Below are 16,455 nucleotides of genomic sequence, written 5' to 3'. Positions count from 1 at the left end.
ACTTGTCTGGAAAGCGAGTTGGAAAGTTGACTACTTGAGTTAGAGATTGAGAAAGGCAAAAAGTGAAGGTCTTAACGCCAGCAGAGTCACTGACACTAGAGCCAATCTATTGAGTGTGATGAGCATTAAAGTCATCAACAACAACAATTTTAGCTGATGGTTAAAGAGAGTGGGCTTGGTCAATATGATCAGAAATAATATCAAAAAGATTCCAGTCTTGAGATGAAGGAGAGCAATATAGAACAAAGAGAAAGGCGATAGAATGAAGTGATGCTAAACAAAAGCACGTAAAGGAATAGTCTGTGGATTCAAGGTTCCAAACAAATGGGTGAATTCTTACAAATGTAAATGCCCAGTCCAAGCATGTGACGATTGGAGTCTTTATGAATTAAAGGAAGATAACCATCAACACTAAGATCACAAGATGAGACAGCTAAACTCAGTTTAGTCTCACAAAGAGCAAGTAGGTCTGGTGAACTTTGCGAGAGATAAGACTCAACAGAAGAAATGTTACTTCAATGAACCACGAATATTATTGAATGATAGGTTTAGAGAACTTGGTGATTACGATGGTTTTTTGTGTTTTATAGTTTGTGGTACTTTAGTCATTTTAAATTTGTTAAAGAACTTGACTCAAAGCATAGATAGTATTCAGTACATTATTTAATAGTCTAAGCAATTGCCTCCTTATTATTAATAAATCCTAAGTCGTAACAAAGGGCTTCAAATAGAGCTTCAACAATACACATTAAAAGTACGAAAAGGGACACCATTCATGCGCATCATGACGCTGTTAGTACTCTGATACTTTTTAGCTGTTGATGGAATCAGCCTCTCTAAGAGCTACCACAGAGTTCGGGAAACCTAACTACCATCCGGCCTCAGAACTATAAAACTAAGTTTTAGAGATGTACCCTCATTAGGAGGTAATAGTATCAGTTGTCTAGTCATAAAAACAAAGACGCAAGTAAAACCAATGCGTTGAGTCAAGAGGATCCACCGTTCAACATCCAAAAATGGAAACAATGTATTAAAAATACATTTGCGTCAGCCTAATAGATGAAGAAGGGGTGCGAAGCTGGTCAACAGAAAGAATCTGTTTACCCCTTAAGTCTTTGCCTAGGAGGCCTTTCATATGACAGTAGCCAGATGCCTTTAACATTCACTCAAGATGAGTATTTTTATTGAGACACCATCTCTAGCCTTTACTCAACCAAGAGGTCAAGGCAATGGGTGTTTATGTCGGAGTTGGTTTCTTCTAGCCTTCTCGTCTTAAAAAAGCATATTCTTACAAGGCAGCAGGACATGAAGCAGGTTTTACTGGGTTACATATTGCCAATAGCAGGATAACCCGACCTGACAGTTATATAAGTTATATAAACTTCTCAATAAGTATATAAATAGTATATAAGATATAATAAATCATATAAACAGTTATATAAGGCATGCTATCGGAAAAATCTGCCCACCCTTTGCGGTGTGGTAAAGCTAGTTAACGGTCGTTTTTTGAAACTATTTTTTTGTGTGTGGTCGTGTTTGTATAATAGAACATTTTGGCAGAAAAAAGTAATTAAAAATATTATTAGTTTCTAAATGTCAACCGAGCAAACTAAACAAAGATTTTGATTTTGGACAAACACTTAAAAAATTCAACTTTATCAAATAGAAAGTTGGCGAAATCATTAAGAATTTTAAGAAGAGCTGTTGATACTGTTCTTAAACGGTCTAAAAAACAGAAAACTGTTCAGAAAAAACAAGAAGTGGTCAAAAAAAACGTACAACAAGTCCTAGAGCTCTCGAACGGTTGGAGACTTCATTGAAAGAACATCCTGATTGGTCTGATAGATATCGAGCAAAAAAACTGAAGGTTTCCAATTTTTTTGTTCACAAATGGCGACAGAGACTTGGATATCAAAGTTTTAAAGTAGTTAAAATGCCAAATCGAAACGATAAACAAAATTCAACCGCAAAGAGTCGAGCTCGAAAGTTGTATGACAACTTTGTTAACAAAACATAATGGATGCATTTTGATAGATGACAAAACTTATGTTAAAATGGATTTTAAACAAATTCCTGGGCAGTGCTACTATGCTTCTAAAATAAGAGGAAATGTGAGTGATAAATACAAGTATGTAATGGCTGATAAATTTTCGAAAAAATTGATGATTTGGCAGGCACTTTGCTCTTGCCGCAAAAAATCGCCAATTCATGTTTGTTTGGGCACAATGAAGTCTTCGGAATACGTGAAATGTTGTCTTTCTTGTATAAAACGACTAATTAAAGTTCATAGAAGTACTTCAGTATTATTTTGGCCTAATTTAGCCACAATAAATTACTCAATGTATTGTCATGAAATGATGCTCAAAAGTTTTACGATGATAATGGAGTGATCTTGGTTCCGAAAAAGATGAATCCTCCAAACTGCCCCGAGTTACGTTTTATTGAAAAATATTGGGTCATCATAGAAAAAGAAATTGAAATTAAGTGGGAAAACAGTAAAATTAGCTAGAGATTTGAAGAAAAAATGGGATTACGCTGCTAAAACTTACAAAAACCACTCTGTCCAGAAACTTATGGGAGGCATCAAAAAGAAAGTCAGAATTTTCTGTAAAACTTAATTTTTTTTTATTTTTTCCCTATTAATATGTAATCTTTACAGTCCTAATTTTTCAGAAATATATCTATTTAAATACATTTAAGCTTTCTTACATCCTTTTTTGATCAAGAAAGGTGGGCAGATTTTTCCGATAGCATGCCTTAAATTATATAAACTAAAAGTTATATATATTATATAAACTGTTATATTGCTTAATTTATTATTCATGTCTCTGATGAAATAAACAACCTCTTTAAAAAGAACACTCACATTTCTTATAACTTGACCCATTTCTTAAAATCATACCATAAATATCTACAATAAATTGAATTACAAGCTGTTTAACAATAATCAAAAGAAGTTGAGATATCAGACATCATTTTTAATTAGCTTAACCAATCGTAAAATATTTGAAAGAATAATTAGTTTTAGGTTTTATGATTTTAAACTTTTAGGTATCTAGTTACGAGCTTTATATAGAATCCCAATGTATTTTAAAATTTTAGTAGATACATAATTTTCATCACGAAAAGCGCCTAAGAATATTTTAACGGAATCTTTTTCTTTTTCAATTTCGTCTATATAAAGTTGCTGCAAGATTGTTGGTAAAAATCGGTTTTTTGCGTACGGATTGAATAGAATCCATCTAGTTTTATTAATATTTAAAGTTAGCTTATTATATTTAAACCAGTTACTAATTACAAATTGTTTTTTTTGTGTTAGGTAGCTTCTAAACCATTTTAAAGCAAAACCTTTAATTCCATAATGTTTAAGTTTTTGTAGTAAAATATAATGATCTACTGTGTCGAAAGCTTTTGATAGGTCAATGAAGATATCTAACAAGTACTATGATTTTTTAAAAGATTTCGAGGTTTCATGCAAAAACTGGATTACTGCATGCTCTGTTGAGTTATCTTTTTAAAAGTCGAATTGTTTGTTATATGGCAAGTTATTTTTGTTGAGATGTTTGTATATTCAACTAGACATAATTCTTTCTAAAATTTTTTAAAATATCAAAAGAATAGAGGTAGAACGATAGTTGCTAATATTTGATCTGTCTCTTTAAAGATAAAGTTCTTAAAAGAACTTTAACAACTTTTAATTGTTCTGGGAATATTCCTTGATTAATAGAAGCTTTAGAAATTTTAAAAAGAACATGTTTTAGTATACTGAAACAGTATATAATTACATTTCCATTAATTTCATCTGCTCTTGTTGCTTTGTTTTATTTCAAAGAATTCAGAGCTACTTTAAGTTACTCGAAAGATAGTTCTGAGGTTAACTTCTTTTTAGGCTTTTACGTATTTCTTTAAATAGATATATGTAGTTTTTCTTAAATTTTTTTGCTAACAGGTTTTTTTTGGTTTTTAGATATTTAATATATAACTTCTTTTTAATTTTTGACAATTTTTTTAATCCCTTTGTAATCGAGGGACTTTTTGAACTTTAGTTTATTTTTATTATTTTTTCAACAATTGGAAAACTAGCGTCGTAAACAGAAAACAATGTTTTATAAAATGTTTCGTAGACGTTAATTGAGTTGTCATTGAAATTATTATGATTCCAATGGAGTAAAGATAGCTAATCTTTAAATAGTTCAAAACCTTTTTGTTTAAAAATATGTTTTTTTCAACTGTTGGGGTGTTAATATTCTTTTCTAAATTTGAGTTTAAAATCAGGAATATAGGAAAATGATCGAATATATCAGTTTTTAAGATACCTTTTTGAATATCTTTATTTAAAATATCCGTTGTAATGATATTATCTATTAGGGTAGCCATGTTTATTGTTACGCTAGTAGAGCGATTAATTAACGGTATAGATTAGGGGTGTACCGGATTGGAAGTTTTGAATTGCTGCCGGAACCTGATTTGCCAGAATTGTTTAAAAAAATTCCGACCGGAACGAGATTTATATTTATGTAATTTTTTGCCTTTAATATCGATTGTCAAAGCATGTACCTCAGCATCGTGGCTACATAATATATTTATAACCTATTATATATATATATACATATATATATATACATATATATATATATATATATTTATATTTATATATATATATATATATATATATATATATATATATATATATATACATATATACATATATATATATATATATATTTATATATATATATATATATATACATATATATATATAAATATATATATATATATATATATATATATATATATATATATATATATATATATATATATATATATATATATATATATATATGTATGTATATATACAGTATTGGACAAAACATTTGCAACCAACATCGAACAATGCTAAAAAGTGTTCCTAATTTTACATGTCTTAAAAACGAAATGAACTATACTACCACAGCAAACAGTTCAGAAGTCTGGAGTCATAGCATGCCATGACATGAGCAATCAGCTGCAGGTGACAGCACTCAGGTAGAATTTCGTTGATAAGTGCCATTTTGCAGCGGACAAAACAAGTGCAACTTTTTTGATTTGTTTCATTTTCTTAAGTCTGGTCCGTGTCAACGTCATGGAGGTTTTTTAATAATTAAAGGAACTATCCAGAAGTTTCCAGATGAAGCATCTGGAAGCATCCAGTAGCATCCAGAAGTATCCAGAAACATTCAGAAGCATACAGACGCATCCAGAAGCTTCCAGAAGCATCAATAAAGAGCATCTAAAATCTTCCAAAACAAGTTCACACAGGTTTATTTTACTTTATAAGAGACATGTAAATCGACATGTAATTCAGTCAGTATATGGAAGTCAATCAGTCAGTATTATCAAGACAGTTTATCGAAGTGAGTTTTATCAAAGTGTTTTATCGAAGAACATCAATACAAGAAGTGAAATACAACAAGTGTTTCATTACATCAATACAGTCCATATCCAACCAAGACGTTAAGTTCCACTAAGCATTATTGTATCATCACAAGGTAAATGTAACACGGTAAGCCTTGAGAAGCGTGATTATTTATTTTTATTATTTTTACGACTTCAAGTGCAAAAATGGCTCCCGACAGTCTTGGATTGGAACTAAAAAAGAAAATTATTGGCGATTACATAAGTGGAATGTCACAAAAAAGTATTTGTGATAAATATCGCGGCAGCAGATAACAAAGGTGGAAAACCGCGTTCCACCACTTCTAGAGAGGATTCTATGATCGTCAGATCCGTAAAGAAGGATCCCTGGATATCATCAGTCGAGATACAAAAGCAATTAGAGCTGCCTGTATCGGACCGAACAATCAGACGACGTGCTGTTGAAGCCGGATTGTTTTCTCGACGCCCTGCAAAGAAACCGCTGATTTCACTAAAAAACCAGAAGAAAAGACTCCTGTTTGCTACATCTCATATTGACTGGAATGTGGAGAAATGGCAAACTGTCCTGTTAAGTGATGAATCGAAGTTCAACATCATTGGGAGCGATGGTATTTGCCGTGTACGTTGACCGGCCGGAAAACGCCTCGATTTACGTTACTGCCATAAGACCGTGAAGCATGGTGGAGGCAATGTAATAGTCTGGGGGTGTTTTTCTGCAAACGGTCTAGGTCCAATACATCGAAACGATGGAATCGTGGACCGTTTCATGTATAAAAATATCCTGAAAGATGTTATGTTACCTCATGCTGAATGGAATATGCCAATAAAATGGGTTTTTCAGCAAGACAACGATCCGAAACACACTGCAAAAGTAGTCAAGCAGTGGTTTTAAGACAACCACCTATCGGTGATGGATTGGTCGTCTCAATCTCCGGATCTCAACCCTATCGAGAACCTGTGGGAGATCGTCAACCGCAGAATTAATCGTGAAGATTGTGTGTAATTCGTAAGTGTGTGTAATAATCGTGAAGAATGTGAATAATTCGTAATAAGGATCAACTGTTTGAACAAATCCAAAAGGCCTGGGCAGCAATTCCACAGAATTCATTGATCACCTGATCAAATCTATGCCTCGAAGATGCAAGGCTGTGATCGACAACAAAGGATTCGCCACGAAATATTGATAGCAAAATACAGCTTGGTCAACATTTTGTCAAGTTGCACTTGTTTTGTCCAGAAGGAAATCAACTTTTTTTAATACTTTTGATTAATTTATTAATTTTCGTGTACAAATAATGAACTTTGTGATGAATAAAACTTGAAGAACTTTGTCTCTAAACAGTTACATAGTTATTTCTCTAAATTGAAAAAATGCAGCACTTTTATATTAAGAAACTAAATTAGCATTATTTGGTTGCACTCGTTTTGTCCGATACTGTATATATATATATATATATATATATATATATATATATATATATATATATATATATATATATATATATATATATATATATATATATATTTATATATATAACCCATATCATTAATTTGTTTCTAGTTTCATTTAAATCTAATATGTTGTTTTTATTTGTTTCTTATAATTTTATTTATTGAAAGTTTTAACCTGCATAAAATTTATATTTAAAATAATTTCTTTGGATAGCAACTGGATAGCAACTCTTTTTGCACCACAATTTTCCTAAACTTTTTAAAATCCTTACATAAGTACTACAATAAATTAAAACTACAATAAAATTAGGCATAGCTACAGTTAAGCGGTCTAAAATAATTTTATTTTTTCGCTTGTTGGGCTTTCTTGTGTAGGCTTGTTCAAATAGGTGACTTTTTAACATAAACATAAAGAATTATTACTTTAGTACACACATTGATTATCTTATCGCCTGCTGCAAAAAGGGAGTGCTGCTACATTGATTATCTTATAGCCTACTGCTATAAGAGAGTGTTGCTGCATCGACTATTTTGTAGCGTGCTGCTACAAAGAAGTACTGCTACATTAACTAAGGGTTTAGCATGGGGCAGCAATCTTTTTTCTTTTATTATTTCAATTAAAATTCTAAATGTATAAAAAGCCTCCACTGACGAGAGCGGAATAAGCGAAAAAGTAAAGTTATTTAAGACCACTTAACTGTAACTTTACCTAAAATTACATGGTGTTTGTTAAGAGTTTTCTATTTTTTTACCTATGTTTACCTATAGGTCTTCATTGCCCTGTACGACAATGATATTTTGATTTAATTTTAACAGTTTGTGTCACAAATCTTAAAAAAAAAGTGAAACATAAATTCCGACATTCCGGCCTTAAATTTTGTAATTCTGGACGGAACCGGATTGACCTAAAAATCACAAATTCCGGTACATCTCAAGTATAGATCCTGTTTCAAAAGATGTGTCATAAAAATTTTAAATTTAATGGCCATCGTTATAAAGAGAACAATTTATATAAAAGTCCCCAGTTACAAAAGGTTTTTTTTTTGCGTCACTTGTTTTCACAATATGTTGTAAAAACGTGATTAGGTTTTTGCTCACGTCGTCAGGTGGTCAATAACAACAGCTTAGAATAATGTTTTTTGTTTTTTCAAGTAAGTTTAATTGTTAAAACTTCTTTATCGCCATCGGAGGCGCTTAAATTATTTCTCATATTTTAAAAGATATTTTCATGAACATAAACCAGATGCCCTCCACTCCGTTTTTCGTTTTTCTTTCTTGTAAGATAATTTTAAATGAGGAATATTAAAATTAGTGTCAAAATTGTTCAACGTAACCCACGTTTCACAGTGACGTCACTGATGTTTCAGTTAAATAATATTAAAAAGATTTTTTGTTTCTTCTAAAAAATTTTAAAGTTTTTCAAAATTCCAATTTAAACTTCTTATATTGAGGTGGAGAATTTTAATTCGATTTGAACTTTTTTTAGTTGCATTCTGAAAAAGAAAACCTTTTAATTCTTTAGGATAAAAATAAGCACAATCCGTAAATGTATCGGAAATAAAATTATTATCTGAATCTATATTTACTTCAGAGGAAAAGCGGTTTCCTTCGAAAAAATTAAAAGTAATGAATTCAAAATCATTCAATAAAGCCATAATCATTAAAATTAGGTTAAGTAAGGTTTCTTTTCAAGAATGCGTAATTCGATTATTTGTTTTAAGCGTTTTTAAAAATATTTTTAAAAGAAATAATTATATCGTAACGAACCGAAAGTCACTCTTTCACTTCCGCAAACAATTTTCTTCTGATTGCAACCGTTTCGTGAGAAAAATTTTCATTTACATAAATATTTGTTCCTCTGAGACGTTGAAGTTTTAAAACTCTTACCCTCGGACGTCCAACTTTTTTTGGCCCATTGCGTTCAATTTCAATGCCCTCTAAACCCAGCTTTTGTAGAAAAAATGAATGAACCTTTTCTTCGGTTTCTTCCCAAGATTCCACTTCGTCTTCACATATTCCATCAATTCTTAGGTCCTCTTTTTGCAATCTATCCTCAAGGTTACGGATTTTTTCGTTTAAAAACTTGTTATTAATTCTTTCTTTCTCTAATTGTTTTTATCGATTTTGTTTAATAAATGTTTGCTGATACTTTCAATCTATTTATTAACTACGTTGAAGTTTAAACTTTTTTTTTATCTCTTCTAGCACTTGTCTCAAATTTATCTTTTATATATTTATTCGTTTAGTATTTTTGTGTTCGTACTAACAATAGCAATTACTGCTTTTTCTTGGTTTTTATATATAACTTCAGTTGCCTTTTTAAAATCATCCAGCATTTCTTTTATCATTTTTTTATTTCTGGGAGTGTCTGGGAATATTATCAGTTTGTCAACTTTTTTTTTTTTTTAGTTTTTGTTTGTTTTTTCATTATTTCAGTTATGGTGTTTCCTCTAATCTTAAAAGTTATTGCTGAAATCTTTGTTCTTGAACACTTTACAATTCAACTATTAATAAATTGTTATTTATTTTACTTTCAATTAAATTTGTTTTAAAATATACGTATATAAAATGGTTTTTGTAAATTAAGTACTCTTTTATTTTGAATTTTTGTTCTTTATTTAAATATTACTTTATAACAAGTTGTTATAAATTTTATTTTCATATTTTTCAATAAATACTTTGTATGATATACGTATATAGTGTGGCTCTTGTAAATACGTGCTCTTTAATTAATTTATTTATTTTTTGTTTTTCTTTTTTACTTTTCTTTCAGTTTTTCTTGTTTACTTGATTATTACTCTTAATATGAATACTGTTCTTGAAGTATTTCTTAAACTAATTGTTACTTACTTTTGCATTTATAACTTTTAATAAATAGTTTGTAAAGTATAAATATATTATACGGCTATTGTAAATACGTACGATTGGAGCTCGGCGATAAGACAAAATAATGTCTTCAACTTGCCCCGCTGGTGTTTTATTTATAAACTTTAAATTGTAAAAGTTATTAAACGGCGAAATAAATAAGTAAAAAAGAAATTAAAAAAATAGGATCATTTTAGTCAGTGGATTCGTAGGTTTTTTAAATGTTTCTATATTATCTTTGAATTTATATGACTTTATTTATTTACTTTTTCTATTCAAAAACTTTTTCTTAATTCAGTAGAATTTTTTTTAGAATCTTATTATCATTCTCTTCCTCCGATTCCAATTAAACAGGTTGACCCATTGTTAGACATTCAAACCACTCCAGCTTCCGTTGCTAAAGTCGTATCTCAATTAAACTCTTCTACGACCAGTGGCCACTAAACTATGACAGGAATGTGGTCCCGACTATAATCCTGTCATAGTTTTACAAAATGTTCTCCACGAAACTCTTCTATTCTTTCTAAACTGTTGAGTAAATGCTTAACCAAGTCTTGTTTCTAAACTGTTGAGTAAATGCTTAACCAAGTCTTGTTTCTAAACTGTTGAGTAAATGCTTAACCAAGTCTTGTTTCTAAACTGTTGAGTAAATGCTTAACCAAGTCTTGTTTTTCTGGCTGCTGAAAAATAGCATCTGTTGTTCCAGTTTTCAAAAACTCCGGTGGACATTTGACCCCTCCAATTATCGTCCGATCAGTCTTTTTTCTGTTATTAGCAAGGTCTTTGAGTCTTTGATAAACAAGTTTCTCACATCCCATATTGAGTCAAATAAAATACTGCCAAACAATTGATATGGTTTTTGATCCTCTCGCTCTACGGCTGACTTGCTAACTACTGTGAATAAAAGATTTTATCGTGCATTAGATGGAGGCGGAAAGACTAAAGCTATTGCCCTTGACATATGCTGGTCTTCTCCATAAGCTTGTTTCATATGATGTTTCTGGGAAAGTTTTTGAGATAATCAAGTTATTTTTTAACCGCTTTATTAAAATAATTCTCAAAGGCCAACACTCTTCTTCATTTCCAGTAACTTGTGGAGTATCTCAAGGTTCTATCCTTGGTCTTGTTTTGTTTCTTATCTACATTAATTATCTTCCCGGCAATCTTACATCTAAAGTAATCTTTTTTTCTGATATTTCAACTTTATACTCCTTCTTGACAAAAAGTCTTCTATTTTTGATCGCTTAGAATAGCCAGCCGAAATAAATTGAATCTGATATCACTTCTCTAACAAATTAGGGTTCACAGTGGCTTGTAAACTTTAACTCCAACACAACTATTGCAATACAGTCGCTGCTCAAAGGAGCTGTATTAATGAATGGCAACCCTCTTACTGAGTCCTCTTCTTTACGTCTTCTTGGTTAATTGTTTACTACTAACCTTTCATGGTAACCATATATACAATCGATTGCTAAATTAGCATATGCTAAGATTGCTTCTCTTTAGCACGCTCGTCATTTTTTCTCTCCTGATTCCATTCACTACCTCTACAAATCTCTTATTCGTCCCTGTATGGAATTTTTATTATATTTGGGCTGGTTCATCTAATGATGCTCTTTCTCTTCTAGACAAGGTCAAAAATAGTATTGTAAACGTAGTTGGACCCGCTCTTTCTAATTACTCTAATGAGACTAAATCTCATTCCCGCTTGACTCGTCGTTCGGCTAAGTCTTTTTTTCAAGTAACTTCCAACTTAATAGTTGTTACATACCTTGTTAGGAGTGATTCAGAACAAAAAAAGAATAATCTAAATATGGTTCAAATTCTGTTAATAATTAAAACACTCTTACAACTGTTTTAAATAAAAACAACATTTCATTACTAGTACACAGAATTGTGTGATCATTGTTAATAAGCAAGGATTTTGAATTTTTAAGTCATGTGGTGTCAGAAACATAATGATTAAAATGATTTGATAATTTAATTTTCACTAATTTCTTTTTTTTCTTTCAATATTACTTGTTTTATTCTATTAATTAAAAAAAAAATCATAACTAAAATTAGAAGTGTATTGGACCTTAGTATGAAACATTTTAAATATTAAAAAAAAACAACATAAAATCCCTATTTTAAATAAAGAATTTAATAACCAAAGTTTGTTTCTTACTTTCAAAACCTTTAAAAACACAAAATATTATTATTGAAATTGAAAACAAGCTAATTAAAAATAAAAAATTGGTAAAGATTGGTTTGAAGATATGGTTATGTTGTCGCAAAAAACCATTTCTAAAAAGACTAAGGACTCCCCTCCTCCCTTTTACGCACCTGTAGGCCTTCAAAAATCCCTTTTTTTTTTTTTTGCATACGTGCGCATTAGTTATTACAAAACCAAATCGCCCTTCTCTAACGCATGACACATTATTATTATTAACGCACATTATTATTAACCCTTCCTTTACGCATACGCATTTTTCAAAACATTAAAAACAAAAAAACTTGAAGTTATTTCGAAATGTTACATAACATAATATCTTTTTTTTTCTCTATTACATAGCATAATATAATATAATATCTTTCTTAAGTAGATTTACTAGGTTTACATAGCATAATATACATAATATAATATCTTTCTTAACTAGGTTTACTTTTATTTTTTTAGTACTTTTTTGTTTCTTAACTTCTTATACTTGACGTTTTGTAAAGATTTTTAATATTTTAAGGACTTGTAAAATACAATAGTAATGGGGCTCAATGACAAGACTAATTGATATTTTCTTCTTGCTCCAGCCATTTCCTTTTGTCATATTTATACGTTGTATATATTCTTCTATATTCTTAACGGCGAAATAAATTAAACCACTACTACTAATATAAATTTTTTTAAACTCGTGAAAACCAATGCTTTTGTTAAAAAAAATAAACCAAGGGTAGGTAGAGAACCAGAGAGAGAGAGAGTAAAGTCGCATACGTACTCGCTGTTTTTAACCCCTCTTCTTGTTATCAGCATTTGCACATTTTTGGGTAATCTCCGTACTTTGGGTAATCTACGTACTTTATTGAAGACCATAAATCCTTTGCATGAGGTAAAAGAATTTTTTCCAACTTAAAATTGATCATAATTTATTCAAGAACGGCTATGACGCAAGAACGTCTATGGAGTCTGGCAATAATATCGTCAAGACTTTGCTGCCATCAAAACACGAAAAGTTGATTTTTGTTGAACGTTCATGAAATCTGCATGAATATGAAATTTGTCTCAGACATACAATGTACATGTTTAAAAATTGCAATTAAATTAACATTTTTTTGATTCAATTTCTAGAATTTTTTCCCTCCAGTGAAGCGGGAGATAAGCCTCCACTCAGCAACCCCTCTCAGGGTTTTTTTTTTTTTTTTGATGCGTCTTTTTGCGCTTGGCTTGTAGTTTATTCTTTCTATTTGGGTCACTAAGTTCACCTTGAGTGCCCATTTACCTTACGCCAGCTCATCTAGAATAGCTATAATTCATGTAAACAAGTTGAGTAGAAAGTTTTAAATATCTAAGTTTGCAAACAGTTTTTTTTGTGCGCGTTTTTCATTCCTGTTATTAAGTAGTCCGTGTTGATATAACTTTGAAGTTTATTTCTTGATATAAGTATGTAATCATGTTATAATTTTCTTATTATTGACATTTGAAAATGATCCTTGGTCCTAGTGGTCCTAAAGGTTTACAAGACACCCTTGTTTGTTCAATTGCAAACTACAAAAAACGCCAAAAAAATTCTTTAATAAGAATTTTCATAAACATTGATTTATTAAAAAGTTTTTATTATATAAATATCTTATCATATATAAATATTTAACGTAATGTAACCTATACATAAATATATATCATAACAAAATGAAAACAATAAATAACAGAAAAAAAGATTTCCAATATGACAATTTTAAAAACGTCATTTACATTTTGGACAATTTATTTAAAAAAAAGAAGAACTATCTTTAGCAAAAGTACTCTTTCTCTTTTTTCTCAAGGCGTGGAACTGCATTAAAACAAACACGCGATCAGTTGGAGCAAGCATAAAATTAAAATCAGGAAACGTAATAACATATCTTTTTGTACTTTTCGTTCGCAGTCGATGTATATCACGTAGTCGGAATAAACCCAAGCATATCATGCTATAAGTACGCAAAGCGTATAGAAACAAATCGCCAAACGTGCCACATTGCTAAACAAAAATTCAAACTATTGTAAGACAATTCTTATTTCATTATTTTTAATAAAGCATTGGTAAAAACAAAAATTTAACAAAACAATACCCCGTATTCAGAAAGTGGACCGTCACAAAGGTCAACTTGTGCTATGCGACACCTATTTCTAACAGCCGCAATTTCTAAGGTTTCCCACGATCCAGATGGACTTATTCCTTCTGCCATGAGTTCATCTAGCTCCGAGCTGACACTTCCGGTCACAAGATTTTGAACAATAGTCAAAATATCACCATTAAAATATGTCTAAATGTAAAAACAAATTATATATATATATATATATATATATATATATATATATATATATATATATATATATATATATATATATATATATATATATATATATATATATATATTCCCTAAATGCGTTCTATATAATAAAATAATGCTTGATTTAAAAAATGTTTGAATGAAAAATATTTTTAGGGGTTGCTACGGACCCTCGATAAAATACACGAAACAAAGAAACTAATCACAAGAAAAAATATTTTTTATAAAAAAGATAACTTCTTTTAATTTCTGTTTGAAAGAAGAAAAATCCATTTCAAAGACAAATCAAAATTTGGCAAAACTATTTTATTCGATAAAAAAAGGACCGCAATAAGATATGAATAAAATAAGAACCGCAATAAGATATAAATAAAAGAAGGACCGCAATAAGATAAGAATAAAATTTGATGTTTCCAGGATAGGTTTTTGTCTACAAGAACTCCAAGAAGTTTTGTAACCTTTTGCCATTTTAATATTGTATTATCGATTAAGAGTCGGGTATCTTATTTGGCAGGTATTTTTTTCTGGATATTGAGTAAAAAAGTGTTATATCAATATTTAGGAACAATCTGTTTTTCTTAAACAATTAAGAGATATTTTTAAATTTTTGTGTCATACTAATAAAAAGTATATTCATGTTTTCATGAACATAAACACCACAGCGGACAAAGTAGCAAGCTTACTAAGTCAAATTGATAGAAAAACTGCAAGGAGCAGATTGCATTTCGTGCTAAAAGCACTTGCCTCCAAACTCACTAAGCCACTATCGATCATATTCAAGATTTCATTGCATTCAGGAATAGTACCAACAGCATGTTTAGACACAAACATAACAAGAATATTTAAAAAAGGAAGCCTGACAGATCCAGAAAAAAATAGACCAACCAGCTTGACATCGGTCTATGCCCAAAAAACAATCCTTTTTGTGCAAACAACATGATTTGGTTCCAAATAAATCATGTACCACAATTCTGCTATGGATTACTAAATCTATGGTAATGAAAACACCAATAGATTTCGACTTTTTACATGCATTTGATGTAATACAAATGGTGAGTCTTCATAAATGACTTCCCAGCCGACAATAGCTTTTATTGTAAAAAGGTTTGAGGATGATACTAAACTAATGGTACCAATCTGGCCTGGAAACAAAGAGCTTGACACTAAAAGCCTTCAAGGTGATCTCAACAAGATAACTGATTAGTGCAACACATGGCAAATGCAAATAAACATTAACAAATCACAAGTGATACACATTGGATAACCAAACGAATCTGCAATGTACACTATACTAAATCCACTATTGGGCATAAATCAAGACCTAACAAGAATGATTGCAGAAATAGACCTCGGAGTCATAAAAAATCTTAAACCAAAAAAAACAAATGTTGACTGCAAATAAAGTTCTCTTTCTATCGAAAAATACTTTTATATTGCAAAATTCAACACTATGGAAGAAACTCTATTCAACTTATGTCAGACCATTTGAAATATACATTATGCACTATGTCACCATTAACAGTAGAGTACTTGAGTCAATATCTGGTCATAGAGGACAAGTTAGCAAAGAATTAGTCGGCACCTGCACACTATGAAGCAATTTCTACATGAAGATAATCATGAACTGTTGGAACTCGCTATCCAACTGAGAATGAAGAAGCAGTCAATGCATGCATATATATATATATATGTTTATAAATATATTATATATATATATATATGTTCATATATATTATATATGTATAAATATATATATATATATAATATATACATATATGTACATATATGTATGTATCTAACTATATATATGTATATATATATATAAATATATATATATATACATATATATATATATATATACATATATATATATAAATTAATATATATATACATATATATATAAATATATATAAATATATATGAATATATATGTATATATATATACATATATATATATGTATATATATATATATATGTATTTATATATATATATAGTTAGATATATACATATATGTACATATATATATATTATATATATTATATATATATATATTATATATATATATGTATATACATATATATATATATATATATATATATATATATATATATATATATATATATAATTTATTTATAAACATGTATACATATATATATATAAATATATATATAAATATATATATATTTACCCACGTCCCTGGT

The 16,455-nt window shown here is 29.7% G+C and overlaps 1 protein-coding gene across 4 annotated transcripts in view; it reads right to left on the bottom strand.

Annotated features, from left to right (window-relative positions):
* Positions 1–13,492: 13,492 nt before the first annotated feature.
* LOC101236626 (calcium-activated potassium channel subunit alpha-1) overlaps positions 13,493–16,455 on the bottom strand; it is a 119,029-nt gene continuing 116,066 nt past the window's right edge. For all 4 annotated transcript variants that reach the window (XM_065795305.1, XM_065795306.1, XM_065795304.1 and 1 more), the window contains 2 exons: positions 14,032–14,226; positions 13,493–13,940 (listed from right to left, as the gene is read on the bottom strand). In XM_065795305.1, coding sequence (XP_065651377.1) covers positions 13,692–13,940; positions 14,032–14,226 — 444 coding nt within the window. In that variant the 3' untranslated portion in view covers positions 13,493–13,691. The remainder of the gene's footprint in view (positions 13,941–14,031; positions 14,227–16,455) is intronic.

Source organism: Hydra vulgaris, chromosome 04 (genome assembly GCF_038396675.1).
Source record: "Hydra vulgaris chromosome 04, alternate assembly HydraT2T_AEP".
Taxonomy (NCBI): Eukaryota; Metazoa; Cnidaria; class Hydrozoa; order Anthoathecata; family Hydridae; genus Hydra; species Hydra vulgaris.
Note: the sequence above shows the minus strand (reverse complement) of the source record. Positions and strands in the feature narration are given on the sequence as shown.